The sequence below is a fragment of the Conger conger genome, chromosome 17 (genome assembly GCF_963514075.1).
Source record: "Conger conger chromosome 17, fConCon1.1, whole genome shotgun sequence".
Lineage (NCBI taxonomy): Eukaryota > Metazoa > Chordata > Actinopteri > Anguilliformes > Congridae > Conger > Conger conger.
The window spans coordinates 33,227,603-33,240,513 of record NC_083776.1 but is presented as its reverse complement, the minus strand read 5'-3'; the positions used below and the strand labels follow the sequence as shown (position 1 = coordinate 33,240,513).

The following is a 12,911-nucleotide window of genomic DNA, read 5'->3' as shown; positions in this document are numbered from 1 at the left end:
CTGCAGATCTAATGAACATTAGCCATCACTATCAGCATCATCATAATCAGGACAATTATCATCATCAACACCATCATCATCGTAATCATAATCACCACCATTATCATTATCAACTCCATCATCATCATAATCACCACCATTATCATCATCAATACCATCATCATCATAATGATAATGACCATCATTATCACCATCATCACCACCATCATCATTATCACAGTCATAATTACCACCATGATCATCATCGCAGTCACCATCATCATGATAAGCGTGTCTTACCCCTGGATGAAGGTATAGGTGAAGTGCAACATGGGAAGGGCCTGGGTGAAGTTCTGCAGGAGTGGAAGAAGCAGACTCATTCAGGACAGTGAAGAGAAAATCCCTTTTTATGGTGCTGTTTCCACTTCATGGTCAAACTCTACCATTTGAGAATTTTTGTGTATAGTTTCTAAGATCGTTCTATATTCAATGTGTTTTCCCTCCCAATTTAATCATAATCATATTTCAATGACCGCCACATTCTGGCAACATTCTCCATCATATCTGGCGTGTGCAGATTAATAGGCGCTTCACAGCAGATGTAGCCAGCCATCATGTCTTCACATACTGCAGTTCTCCAGCTGAGCTGCACCACCACGACATTAGATGACTGCACAAATGTATGCAGCTGTAGCAGGCAGCATTCTCCCGAGCTGCTTGATGAGGCAGAAGAGCACCCTCCTGACTGAGACCCCTTCCTGAGCTTCCTCTGTGTGTGTGTGTGTGTCTGTGCGTGTGTGTAGTTAGCAGGTGTACAGATGAATCAGGGTTTACCTGGTCTCCTTTGGTCTGGTGAGGTTTCATTCTGAGCACCTCTTTGATCAGCTGCAGGATGGTGTTTGTGCCGAGCATGCTCAGAGACTTGATCAGCTCCACTACGGTCTGATGGAACCCATCGGCAACCGGCAAAATCTGCACCAAGCAAGGGATGACACTTCAGTGCACTGAAACACACAGCCATGCTGCTGTATCAAAGATCAGTGGGATTTAGATTGAGTGGGACCTCTGCTGGATAGAAATGGTTGTGCATCTTGCTCAATGAGTACAGCGACAGTAAAAGCTGGAATGATCGCCTTTTTACATAAATGAGGAGTGGAATTATAATAAGTAGAGCAAATGAGAAGTAGCACAATAACTGAGAACCTGTCCCTATCAGTTTCCTTGAAGGGTAAGAGGCAGAGTTTTGAGTCACCTTGTTTTGGTCGTGGCCACCCATGCTTCTTGGTTCGCCCCACACGGTACCCACCGACGCCATGATCTGAACCCCAAACTGTGCCACGAGGGGGTTCAGGAACTCCAGAACTTTCTGCCTCAGGATCTGCACCAAAATACACATCAGCTCACTTCAGTCATAACCAAACCGGACAGGAGGTAGAAAGCACAGAGGGTGACAGGTAGAGGAGGGACCACAGCTGAGAAGATGCCATGGCAGGGATCGAACCCTTGCAACATGTCGACATGGCTTGAGGGTCGGCCTCCCTGTGGACTCTACAGGCCTCACCTGTGCACTGTGCTCTTATTTCAGCACTTTAGGTGTGTGGGCTAAGATGATTCACAAACTACATTCATAAAACACACACGCTCAATGTACTTCAGTTGAGATGAGGCAGTCAAATGTTTCAGAACACCTCCTTCCCCACTGAAACCTTAACTGAGGTAAACTGGCAGCTGTCCATCACGAATCAGTATGAGTTATGCATTGGGGCTGTATACAATAATGATACAGCCAACAACACCTGGTCAGTATCATCGATTCCATCAACCTACCAGAACTATCAGCACCGTCATCAACACCATCAACATTATCCACACTATCAATAACGAGCACAAACAGCACCATCAACGCCATCGGTGCAATCAATCAACACCATGAAATCAGCATCACCCAGACCACCAGCCCACCAGCCCATCAGCCCTGCTGTGCCCTGAGGACCTTGAAGCTCCTGAAGTAGACAGAAGTGGGGGAGGTCCTGCTGCGGCCGGGGGCGCAGTCCGGGCTGAAGGAGTCCGGGGCGCTCCTCTGCGCCTCCTCCCTCTGGACGACTCCCCACAGCATCACCATGGTGACCAGCATCCGCGGCAGCTCGCTCAGCAGAGCGTCGCGAGCGTCCTGAACATCTGCCGGGCTGGGCGCCGCGGGGGACTGGGGAGACGAGGGAGAAAGGGGGAGACAAGCCACCTCTTGTGTAAGGAGGTCCTTTACAAAATGGCTGCCTCACATCCACGCTGTACTCCACATCTTGCCAGCCTACCCTCCCCCCTGGGACTAGTAGACAGCTCCATGCTGTTATGCTACCTCGCCAGCTGTGAACAGCCTTCCTGTCTCCTGCTATAAACACTGGGTGTCTTTCCTAATGAATATTCATGCCATTAAACTTCTTTGAGTTTATATTCACCCAACGTCAAACTTTAAATAGCATGCAGATGTCGCTCTGGTTGCCGCGGTAATTCCCATTGCTATTAAGCTCCCCTTGCTATCTAGCACAGCAAAGCTTGCTAATCCAGGAGATGATGTATTGCCGATGATGTAACTGCAGTGATGCCGTGTTAGTGGTGTCTGGCATGACTCACCTTCCTGGTATGCAGGAGGCAGTAGTGAGTGATGGTGGCCAGGCCCTCCAGCAGGGTCAGAGGGTAATCAGGGGCCATGTTCTCCTTCTTCAAACTACAACTGCTAAGAGCACAGACACACCAACCATTATCATCCTGTTCCAACCGGCACATTATCATTACATGGGCTTATGCCATGATACCATACAGCAATGAATGGATAGAAACACACAGTCTGTAGACTGTCAGTGATCACACCCAACAATACAATGAATCCATATGAACAGTGAATTAGCCATGTAGATACAGTGCATACTGTCCATATCTGAACGTTAGCCTGTGAATTTCCACCAATGGACAGTTTTAACTCCATAGAGCAGAGGGTGCAGTGTACGGAGGGAGTGAATATCTGGTCTTACAGAAGGTTCTTTCATATCTATTCATCTTGTTTTGATAAGAATATGGTGAATTGAAACCCCAGGTTGAGACAGTGTGTAAGTAGCGTTATGAGTGGCAGTATACCTGACAGTCTCAGGTGGACTCTGGTGTTCTTGGACCAGCTCGTCCAGGTTCCTGCAGACCTGGGCGCTGAAGGGGGCGGAGATAGCGGCCAGCGAGGGCCCCAGGTAGGGCAGGCAGGCGCAGACGAGCGCCACCCAGTGGGCGTGCAGGGCGTAGCCGTAGCAGGGCTGTAGGGCGCGGGCGGCGGCCGACACAAACATGGCCTGGGCAGGGAGGGGGCGCGTCTGCACGTACTGCAGCGAGCGCGCGGACTGCTGGAACAGCACCGCCTCCTGCCACTCCCGGCCCAGCGGGGACCCGGCCCCCGCCCCGCCCGGGGCCCCGGCCCCGCCCCCGCCCGGCCACACCTGCTTCTCCAGCAGCGTGAGCACCTGCAGCAGCCTGAGCAGCTCCACCTGCAGGGCCCGCTCGCTCCAGCCCCGCGCCCCGCCCCGGAGGATCAGGTTCTCCTCCGACACCCCGCCCCCCTCCTCCAGCAGGCCCTCCCCGCATAGCCCCGCCCCCTCGGGCCTCTGCGTGACGTGCATGGAGGCGCAGAGTGCCAGCAGGGTGTGCCGCTGGACCCTGCAGCCCGAGAGCAGCCCCCACACCAGCTCCCGCCCCCCGGCCACGCCCGCCAGCTCGCCCATGAGCAGGGCCAGCAGCTGGGCGCTCTTCACCTGCAGCTGGCGGTTGTGGGAGAGCTGGGCGGCGTCCACGCGCAGGTAGGAGGGGTAGAAGGAGCGCAGGAACTGCAGGCACAGGCGGCTGAGAAGCTCCACCAGGAGCACGGGGCGGGGCCGGGCGGGCGGGGCCGACAGGGGGCCGTAGAAGCTCCGCCCCTCCTGCGCCGCCAGGTGCCGCTCCGTCAGGGTGTGCACGAGGCGGTGGTGGGCGGAGTCGGGCCGGACGTGGGCGGAGCACAGGGCCTGCAGGAAGGGGGCGGGGCAGGAGCGCAGCAGCAGCTCCACCAATGACAGGGCGCGGCACACGGGGGCGGAGTCGTGCGGCTGCAGGTACAGCAGGGTGTGTCGGAACAGCGACTCCAGCGCCTCCTGCTTCTCCTTCTCCTCCCGGAGGAGGCGCAGGTGCGCCATGGGCTCCTGCTCCAGGTCCTCCTCCTCAGAGCCCAGGGTGGGGGCGGAGTCCGGGGTCTCGTCTCCGCTGACGTCACAGTCCAGCAGCTGCAGGGGGGAGAGGGAGTATGAGCTGCAGTACGACCCTGAGCTGAGTCTGAGCTGCTCCCTGCTCTCCCTCTCCTCCACGTCCTCCTCCTCTTCCCGCGTCCTCTCCTCCTTTTCCTCCTCTCTTCTCTCCTCCCCCTTCTCCGCCTCCTCCTCCTCTTCCCCCTTCCCCTTGAGCCTGTCCTCAGGGGACTCTGTCGCCGTCTTGGCGGTCTCAGGAACACTCTCCAGCTCGGCCCACAGCGCTGCACGGTCCACTGGCATCAGATGGCTCAGCGGGCTCTCTTCTGATTGGACATCAGTTGCCATGGCATCAGCTGACCTCCCAGAATCCCCAGAGAAATCCCACTCTCTACAGCTCAGCTGCTGCAGATTGTCTGAAAGGGAAGTTTATATTTGCAGTAATTTATAGTTTATATTTGTGAAGTATACTGTAGGCCCAAACAAAAAATGTCTTTGTTTGTTTATGGAATTCTTACAGGCTTTCAACATTGAGAACTTGGCACTGGTATTAAATACATAGACTCAAGTGCACCAGAGCCTTGTGTTCTTCTCTATTAGAAATGTGCAGATGCACTTATGCACTTTACTCTGGAATGAACCTAATGGAATACACCTAATGGCATTCATGAGAGGAACTAATCAGTCCTCACATACACAATGAGCAACACACCATACACAATGAGCTACAGACAGTGTAAACCCCCCACACACAATGAGCTACATACAGTGTAAACCCCCCACACACAATGAGCTACAGACAGTGTAAACCCCCCACACACAATGAGCTACAGACAGTGTAAACCCCCCACACACAATGAGCTACAGACAGTGTAAACCCCACAGACAGAATGAGTCACCGTCAGCACAGAGCACACGCACCCACGGTTAGGTTCTGTTTGACCCATTGAATGGAAGAGCACTGGGTTCTGGGGTGGAGCAGGAGGAGCAGAACCGGTTCCAGGATTCGGGTCACGTCGTCGAGGGAAAGAGCGCGGATCAGCCAGCTCTGTGCCGTGGCACTAATGGCCCCGTCTGGATTGTTCAGGTTTTCCAGAACCATGAACAACGATCTGAAAGACGCAAACAAAAGAGTCTCAAGCGTAGGTGACTCAAACATGGGTGAATCAAACACAGTGACTCAAACAGAAGTGACTCAAATGCGGATGAGTCAAGCACAGGACACTCAAACATGGGTGACTCATTCACAGGTGATTCAAACAGAAGGGACTCATATACTGCACGCAGTAGATTGGGGGAGGGCATGGCACATGAAACTGGACATTAGAGAATAGAGTGGAGCATTGGAGAAGCAACTCCTATAATCAGACAAGCAGCACGCTCACCTATCAAACGAGCGGTTCAGCAACATGGTCACACTGGTCTGGATCTCCCGTGTCAAATGCCATAAAACTGAAAACCTGCGGAGGGCTTCCAGGCGAACAGTCTAAGAGAAAACACACACACATAAACACGGAGAACACAGAGTGACTGGGGACACTACAGAATGAGCGAGTGCGTGAGTGCCTGTGAGGGTATTTGAGAAAAAGAATGGGCGTTTAAATCACGGTTTAATCAGTCCTATATGGAGGGGACGAATAAAAACCAACAGGACTACGGGCCTCCAGGGCCAGCTTTGAGGATCCCTGGCACACTGTATGAACTGGCTGTGCTCCGTACCTTGTCTTTGTGCGCTAGCTCTTGGCAGATGATGTTCTCGCAGATGGAGGCGGACGGGGCCAGGCAGTGCAGGCGATAGAAGAGCTCCACACTGGGCACGTGCAGCTCCCTCTGCTCCGAATCCAGCTGGCCCCACAGCACCTGCGCCACGCGCTGCACACAGGACAGGAAGTGATGTCGGAGAACGTCACCGTATGAACGAACCGCTGAACAGCGCAGGCAGAGCTGTGCTAGCGGCCTGTAGCGTAGTGGTTCTTGTACATGCCTGGGACCCGCAAGGTCCCCTGTGTAGCCACAATAACATCTGCACAGCTGTTGGGCCCTTGAGCAAGGCCCTTAACCCTGCATTGCTCCAGGGGAGGATTGTCTCCTGCTTAGTCTAATCAACTGTACGTCGCTCTGGATAAGAGTGTCTGCCAAATGCCATTAATGTAATGTAATGTAATGTAATGCTCTGTACCTGGTAGAAATCGGTGCTCTGTGCGATGACCGTGAGGACGGTGGGACTAAGGCGGGGGGCAGTGACCATGTGCAGCTGACCGCTCAGGGGGTTGTTGCCTGAGCTCTTGTAGCGCCGGTTCCTGTCTTCTATGACCAGGAGTAAGGACTGGGAGCGGTCGATTAGCTCCAGCATGGTGGAGATGGCCACATGCTGGATATGGTGGTCCTTCAACAGACAGCACATCATCAAGGACATCAGCCACAGGGGGAGGGTGTCCTCAATTTTGCCTGTTGAAACAAAGACTATGTCAATATTAACTGCCACATGCAAACCGCCACATGATCTGTGCAACCGACCCCAGGCAGGGCTGAGTTCTGAGCAATCATACTGTCAACAGCCCTGCATTACCTGGAGCACATGAAGCACACGTGTGCACACAGCATTAAGGCCAGTTCATAGTCCAGCGATAATGTGACAATGTCCAGTGGATGTTGCTCGCTGGTCGCAGTTCATACTGTGACACTGGACTGAAGTTTATACTTATTGCTAAAGACAACGACCACAGTCTACGTCGGGCGACAATAGAACGTGCATGAATGTTCTTGGATATGTCGCTGGACTGAATAGCCTGTAGACCCACCTGTGCCGCGGACTGTGCAGGTGCACAGGGCCTCCATCTCCTCCTCTGACAGGTACAGGGGGAAGGTGGTGCACTCCAGCAGGAGGTGACATGTGGTGGAAAACGCCTGGCAGCAGGCCTCCGAAATGCCCCCCCCATCCCGGGCCCTCAGCCGCTCCCCCCAGTCCAGCCGTCCCGCCCCCCCTCCCTCCCGGGCGCCTGAGGGGCCGTCCACATCCTGCTGTGTATGTTTGTCAGGGCCCCCGGGCGCCGCCTCGCTGGGCTGTGGATCCAGCGGGGGCTCCTGGCTCTCCGCCTCGCCCGGGGGGGGCTCCGCATTCCCAGCCTCCCCGGGGTCCTGCTCCTCCCCCACCACATCCAGGAGGTGCCTGGCGGACAGGGGCAGACAGAAAGAGTGAACGGCTGGAGTACTGCAGAAGGGCAAGGTCAACGGGGGAGACACAGAGCGCTGAAACAGCCCTTTAACAACACCTACTAAGGCCTACGAACCAGAGAACAACTACACCATTTCACAGCACAATAGTGAGGGGTATTTCACAGAAACTGTCAAAGAGCAAAAAGAACAATACGCAAAACAGAGAATATGCGCCAGAATTGCTAAACAACTGAGACTGCTTTTCCGACTCAAAGGCAGTTGATACAAAGTCACAATATCTATCTCACATGTAATAAACATGTAAATTCACAATGGGCCAATGGAGATTACATCACTCTATGAGTTTACATTGATGGCGAGTCAAAGTTGTTCAGGCATTTGTGTACCTGGAGTGAATGTGCTAAAACAGGGTGGAGAATATGTAAATTTGACCAATTAATATTGCGTCTAATTTACTAAAGCATGCATTGATTGCGACTCCCCTCTGCGTGAGAGTTTTAGAAACACCAGAAAGCAGGTGGTAATTTGCACGCATATAGCCTATAGCTATCAGGCTGTACACACATAAGCTGTAGTCAAATGTGTTTCCCTTAAGGGCTGCACGGGGTGAGGATGAACAAATAACACTCTGGAAAGTCGATGGGATTCAAAATATGTTTCTATTAATCACTTCCTTTTTATTTTCAGTCAGAAAATGAAATTATACTTGTTTTACTGAAAGAACGCAATGGTAATTTTAAAGTCATCAGCTAGCAGTTAGTATTAAAATGTAGTTCTGAATTTAACCTATATTTCCTGATGTGTAAGGATAAGTTTTCTTTTTTTGTGGCTCCCTCTCTACTTATGTCTGGAATGTTGTGGGCAGTACCTGGCTATGAAGGAGGCCAGGATGCCCTCCACACATTTGGCCATGTTCTCCATGCTGCCATCCCGCCTCCACACGTCCTCCCTGTTCGGTCTGGACCCCTGCCCCTGCCCCTGCCCCTGCCCCTGCCCCTGCTCCTGCCCCTGCCCCTGCCCCTGCCCCTGCTCCTGCCCCTGCTCCTGCCCCTGCTCCGGACCTCCCCGGGCAGGCTCTGCGGGCGAGGCCGCTGGGTCAGCCTGTAAGGGCGGGTTTAGTGCCTCCTGCTCCTCCTCCGGTCTCTCCTCCTGCTCCTCCTGCTCCTCCTCCGGTCCCTCCTCCTCTGGTCCCTCCTCCTCTGGTCCCTCCTCCTGCTCCTCCTGTTCCTCCTCTGGTCCCTCCTCCTCCGGTCCCTCCTCCTGCTGTTCCTGCTCCTCCTGCTGTTCCTGCTGTTCCTGCTGTTCCTGCTGTTCCTGCTCCTTCTGCTCTTTCTCTCCCGTCAGCTCGGCTGTCTCCAGCGCCTCCTCATCAGCCTGGTCCTCTTCCTCCTCGTCCTCCTCCTTTTCCTGGTCCCCTTCCTTTTTCTCCTCCTCTTTCTTGTCCTCCTCCTCTTCCTCGGCCTCCTCCTCTTCCTCTGCCTCTTCCTTTTCCTCTTCCTCTTTCTTGTCTTGTTCCTCTTCCTCTTCCTCTTCCTCCTCCTGCCCCTCCCTGGCACCCTGTGATGAGAGGGAGGGCTTTTACCACACAGCCAATGATACTCTCAGAGCAATAAAGTAATTTTACTACATTTTATGAGTGGACATTTTAAGCTACGCAGGGGTATGTTTGTATGTGTGTGTGTGTGTGTGTGTGTGTGTGTGTGTGCATGTGTGTGTGTTTGCGCTTATGTGTGTGTGTTCCTGTGCGTGTGTGTGACTGATCTGCTCTGATGTAGGTATGTTTCTGGGACTGATCTGTGCTGATGTGTGTGTGTTTGCGCGTACGTGTGTGTGTTCATGTGCATGTGCGTGTGTTTGTGTTTGTGAGTATGTGTGTATGTGTTCCTGTATGTGTGTGTGTTTGCGCGTATGTGTGTGCGTTCCTGTGCGTGTGTGTGTGTGTGTTTGCGCTTATGTGTGTGTGTGTTTGCCCCCTGTGTGTTGGAGTCTCCTGACCTTGGCCAGGCTCTCTTTCTCCCCCTGGGTCTGGGGCTCTTTGATAGGGCCTGAGCAGGCTCCTGGTGTCTGGATCCTGGTCAACACCTTCAGGCAGGCGTTTAGGCCCTGGGTCAGCTCTGATAGGCTCAGTCTGGTCATGTGACCCTGCAGGGCACGCAGCATTCTGACCAGCATCTGAGGTAAGTAGTGGGTCTGGATCTCAGAGTACAGGTCCTACAGAGTCACAGAGTGTCCAATCAGAGCACTCATACTGTACAATGCAAAGTTCTTATCGGCAGCAGAAACATCAATACATAAAAGCATGGTTTTCTCTCCTATAAGAAAGCACTTTGACAAAGTGACAGAACAGCAAATTCAGCGACAGTAAATAAAAGGGGATGAGATTTACTGAAGTCATTAAGTCGCTAAAATAATGTCCAAGTTCGTTCAGAGGCACAATGTGAACCACCATCACTATTCCCGCTTCACCCTGCAGAGGAAGATAAGGATGTGATAGATGTGATGGGTGTGCCAACGGCACTGACCACAGGGACGACGTCCAGCAGGAAGCTGATGAGCAGAGAGAGCTCAGAGAGGGAGGGGCCGGCCCTGGGGGGCGGGGACCTCCTGTCTGCGTGTGCGGGGGTCTGGTCTCCTGAGTTACCCGCGCTGTCAATCACAAACACACCCACATCAACACAGATCAGTCAGAGAAGCACATACCAACATCAGCACAGAACAGACACAGAAACATACCAACATCAGCACAGAACAGACACAGAAACATACCAACATCAGCACAGAACAGACACAGAAACATACCAACATCAGCACAGAACAGACACAGAAACATACCAACATCAGCACAGTACAGACACAGAAACATACCAACATCAGCACAGAACAGACACAGAAACATACCAACATCAGCACAGAACAGACACAGAAACATACCAACATCAGCACAGAACAGACACAGAAACATATCAACATCAGCACAGAACAGACAGAGAAACATACCAACATCAGCACAAAACAGATACAGAAACATACAAACATCAGCACAGAACAGCCATGGAACCATGCCTACATCAGAGCAGATCAGTCACAGAAACACCGACACCACCACAGACAAATCATACACACCAAATTACTAGCACATGAGTTCTGTAAACCATTTCCAAATCTAGAATAGCACTGTAAAACATACAAAGGGGATTACTGGAACTAGATTAGCCCAAAATGCTGCACATACTCTGCCGAGAGCACTGTGGCTAGACTCTGACCTGAGACAGGTGTGAAACTGCGTGCTCATGTAGTCCCACAGGTACTCCGTGCCCAGAGAGCTGATGAGCACGTTCATGGTCTTCAGGAGCTCGGCCATGTTCCTGCTCTCTCTGAGGACACAAAGACAGGCTCGTTCTGGGCTCAGAGCTCATCTGCAGTGAATCACTCACACCTTCACACATCATCATCACCTTCTTTTTCAATGACTGTTAACCGCACAGGGTGCTGTACTCTTACCTGACAGTTACCTGCTGTCCAGTTACCTCCAGTAATGTGAGTCTGTTTACCCTACTTACATGGGTGTACATCCTGTGTGTTAGTGATTATTATAATGTGTGTGACAGCTTTAATCTACTTCTCCCTCGTGCGCTGGCTGTGGAGCTGAACTCAAACAGGAGGGAATGCCGTTGGTTACCTGGTCCCCTGGTCCCTGCTCGCTGGCCCTCTACAGCACCTGTACAGCGCCCTGATCACCTCCAACATCAGCTCACCTGCCACCTGAGTACCTGGGCAGACAAACACACATGGCCAGATGTACTAAGCCTTTTGTCACGATTTTCAGGCACACCTATGACGTATTCTGCCCAGGAAACATGCGTTGTACGTATCAAACAGGGGCACAGGGCTTGAATGGTTTATGTGCAGGTGTGTCTAATGATGTATGTGCAGGTATATGTTCAGGTGTGTGTAATGGTGTATGTGCAGGTATATGCGCAGGCAGGTGAATCACCTATCTCAGGTTTATCCAGCAGGATGATGATAATCCGAAGAGGTCTTAGGTAGTCCAGCACGCTCTCTGCATCTGTTAACATCTTCTGCTCCAAGAGGTTTACCAGAGCCTGTTTATCAGTCCACCACAGCTAACGGTCACTGATGGGACTTCTGATTACATCTATATTTTCTCTATATTTCATGATACTTAAGCTATGGTGAGAATGTTCCAGTCATATAACGTTTTATGATTCCGAAAACAAGTTCTGTCGAAATCACAGAAAAATGTTCCAGACGTGTTACATGCTTGCTAGCAACGTTCCCAGATGACTAACATTCAAAACATTCACTGATGAACCTTCTCAGGGTCATTCTTGCAATTCTCCTTGTAACATAAAGATAAGATTGAAGGGACAAGAAACTTGATAAATGTACGCACTGGGAACATTTCCCTTACATTTACATTTTACATTTGAGTCATGTAGCAGACGCTTTTAATCCAAAGCGGCTTACAAGTAGAGGGCCTTAACATTCCAACACCCAGAAAGACACAACAGAATGCACAGTCAATCAGAAGCGCTAGCAGCAGGGTTAGCCTCGTTAGCGTGTGCGTGTAGGTAAAGCAGAAGGACAGATTCACCTGTATGAGTAAGTCTCTGGAGTATTTATCAAAGTAGAAGGTGCCGTGGCTCTCCAGTGTGGTGGACATGTTGGGGTCTGGTGCCACCATGCCCCCCTTACAGTCTGTACCTGAAATACAGCATTACTCCGTCACAGTATAGTACAACTCAAATACAACATCACACGCAGTGCACATGAAACACAGTGTCTTACATAGCACACCTTAGATAAATCATCACTTGTAAACCCTCCTTCCTAAGCTTTATTGTGGCATAAGTATACTTTTCATTTGGCCCTACTACTTACTGCCCCATGCACTGTTGTAAATTAGTATGTCTGTATATCTACCTTCAAATTTACGTGAATGAATAGAAGGAGCCTCAGTATACCCACACTTCTTCTGTGTGACCTGAATCTTACAGCACTTGGGCTTCACCACAGAGTGTCCTGTGTCCCCCCCTTGAATGTGTGTGGACGTAGACAGATAAAGCGGTTGCGTCTGTTGATGAGATATCTATGGTGGCCATGGAGTGGTCTGTGGTTGGGCATTGAGGAACACTGTACCTAGGATCCAGGCATACATCCTCCTGTTGAGTGACAGGTCTCTCCGAAGCAGAGTGAGGGAAGCCGCAGACATGATGCTGACCACGTCGTCCTGAGTGATGGGAACGCAGGCCTCTGCTGGATCCTGGGGAGACCAGCAAGGACACGCACCATGGTAGCACGTGCAGGCTATAACAAAAAGCAGGGATGGAGGATGGTGGCCAATGATGAATCAGAAAGAAAGCGACTGACCTGACAGGAGGGGAGGGGGAAGAAGAAGAGCAGGATCTCCAGCGTGTTTCTCTGCACCAGCACATTCGAGTCCTGCAGAGCCAGATAAATGGCCTGTATCTGAAACAG

At 51.7% G+C, this 12,911-nt stretch overlaps 1 protein-coding gene across 1 annotated transcript in view; it reads right to left on the bottom strand.

The window, feature by feature from the left end:
• Positions 1-12,911, bottom strand: part of LOC133116311 (protein dopey-2-like) — a 30,656-nt gene that overhangs the window by 10,599 nt on the left and 7,146 nt on the right. The window contains exons 6-27 of the mRNA XM_061225750.1: positions 12,804-12,902; positions 12,573-12,696; positions 12,028-12,137; positions 11,407-11,515; positions 11,092-11,182; positions 10,676-10,786; positions 9,935-10,058; positions 9,408-9,623; positions 8,721-8,969; positions 8,281-8,390; positions 7,037-7,446; positions 6,415-6,683; positions 5,955-6,107; positions 5,621-5,721; positions 5,157-5,347; positions 4,422-4,651; positions 3,079-4,274; positions 2,611-2,704; positions 1,973-2,182; positions 1,232-1,357; positions 814-951; positions 280-332 (exon numbers count right to left, since the gene is read on the bottom strand). Coding sequence (XP_061081734.1) covers positions 280-332; positions 814-951; positions 1,232-1,357; positions 1,973-2,182; positions 2,611-2,704; positions 3,079-4,274; positions 4,422-4,651; positions 5,157-5,347; positions 5,621-5,721; positions 5,955-6,107; positions 6,415-6,683; positions 7,037-7,446; positions 8,281-8,390; positions 8,721-8,969; positions 9,408-9,623; positions 9,935-10,058; positions 10,676-10,786; positions 11,092-11,182; positions 11,407-11,515; positions 12,028-12,137; positions 12,573-12,696; positions 12,804-12,902 — 4,514 coding nt within the window. The remainder of the gene's footprint in view (positions 1-279; positions 333-813; positions 952-1,231; positions 1,358-1,972; positions 2,183-2,610; positions 2,705-3,078; positions 4,275-4,421; positions 4,652-5,156; positions 5,348-5,620; positions 5,722-5,954; positions 6,108-6,414; positions 6,684-7,036; positions 7,447-8,280; positions 8,391-8,720; positions 8,970-9,407; positions 9,624-9,934; positions 10,059-10,675; positions 10,787-11,091; positions 11,183-11,406; positions 11,516-12,027; positions 12,138-12,572; positions 12,697-12,803; positions 12,903-12,911) is intronic.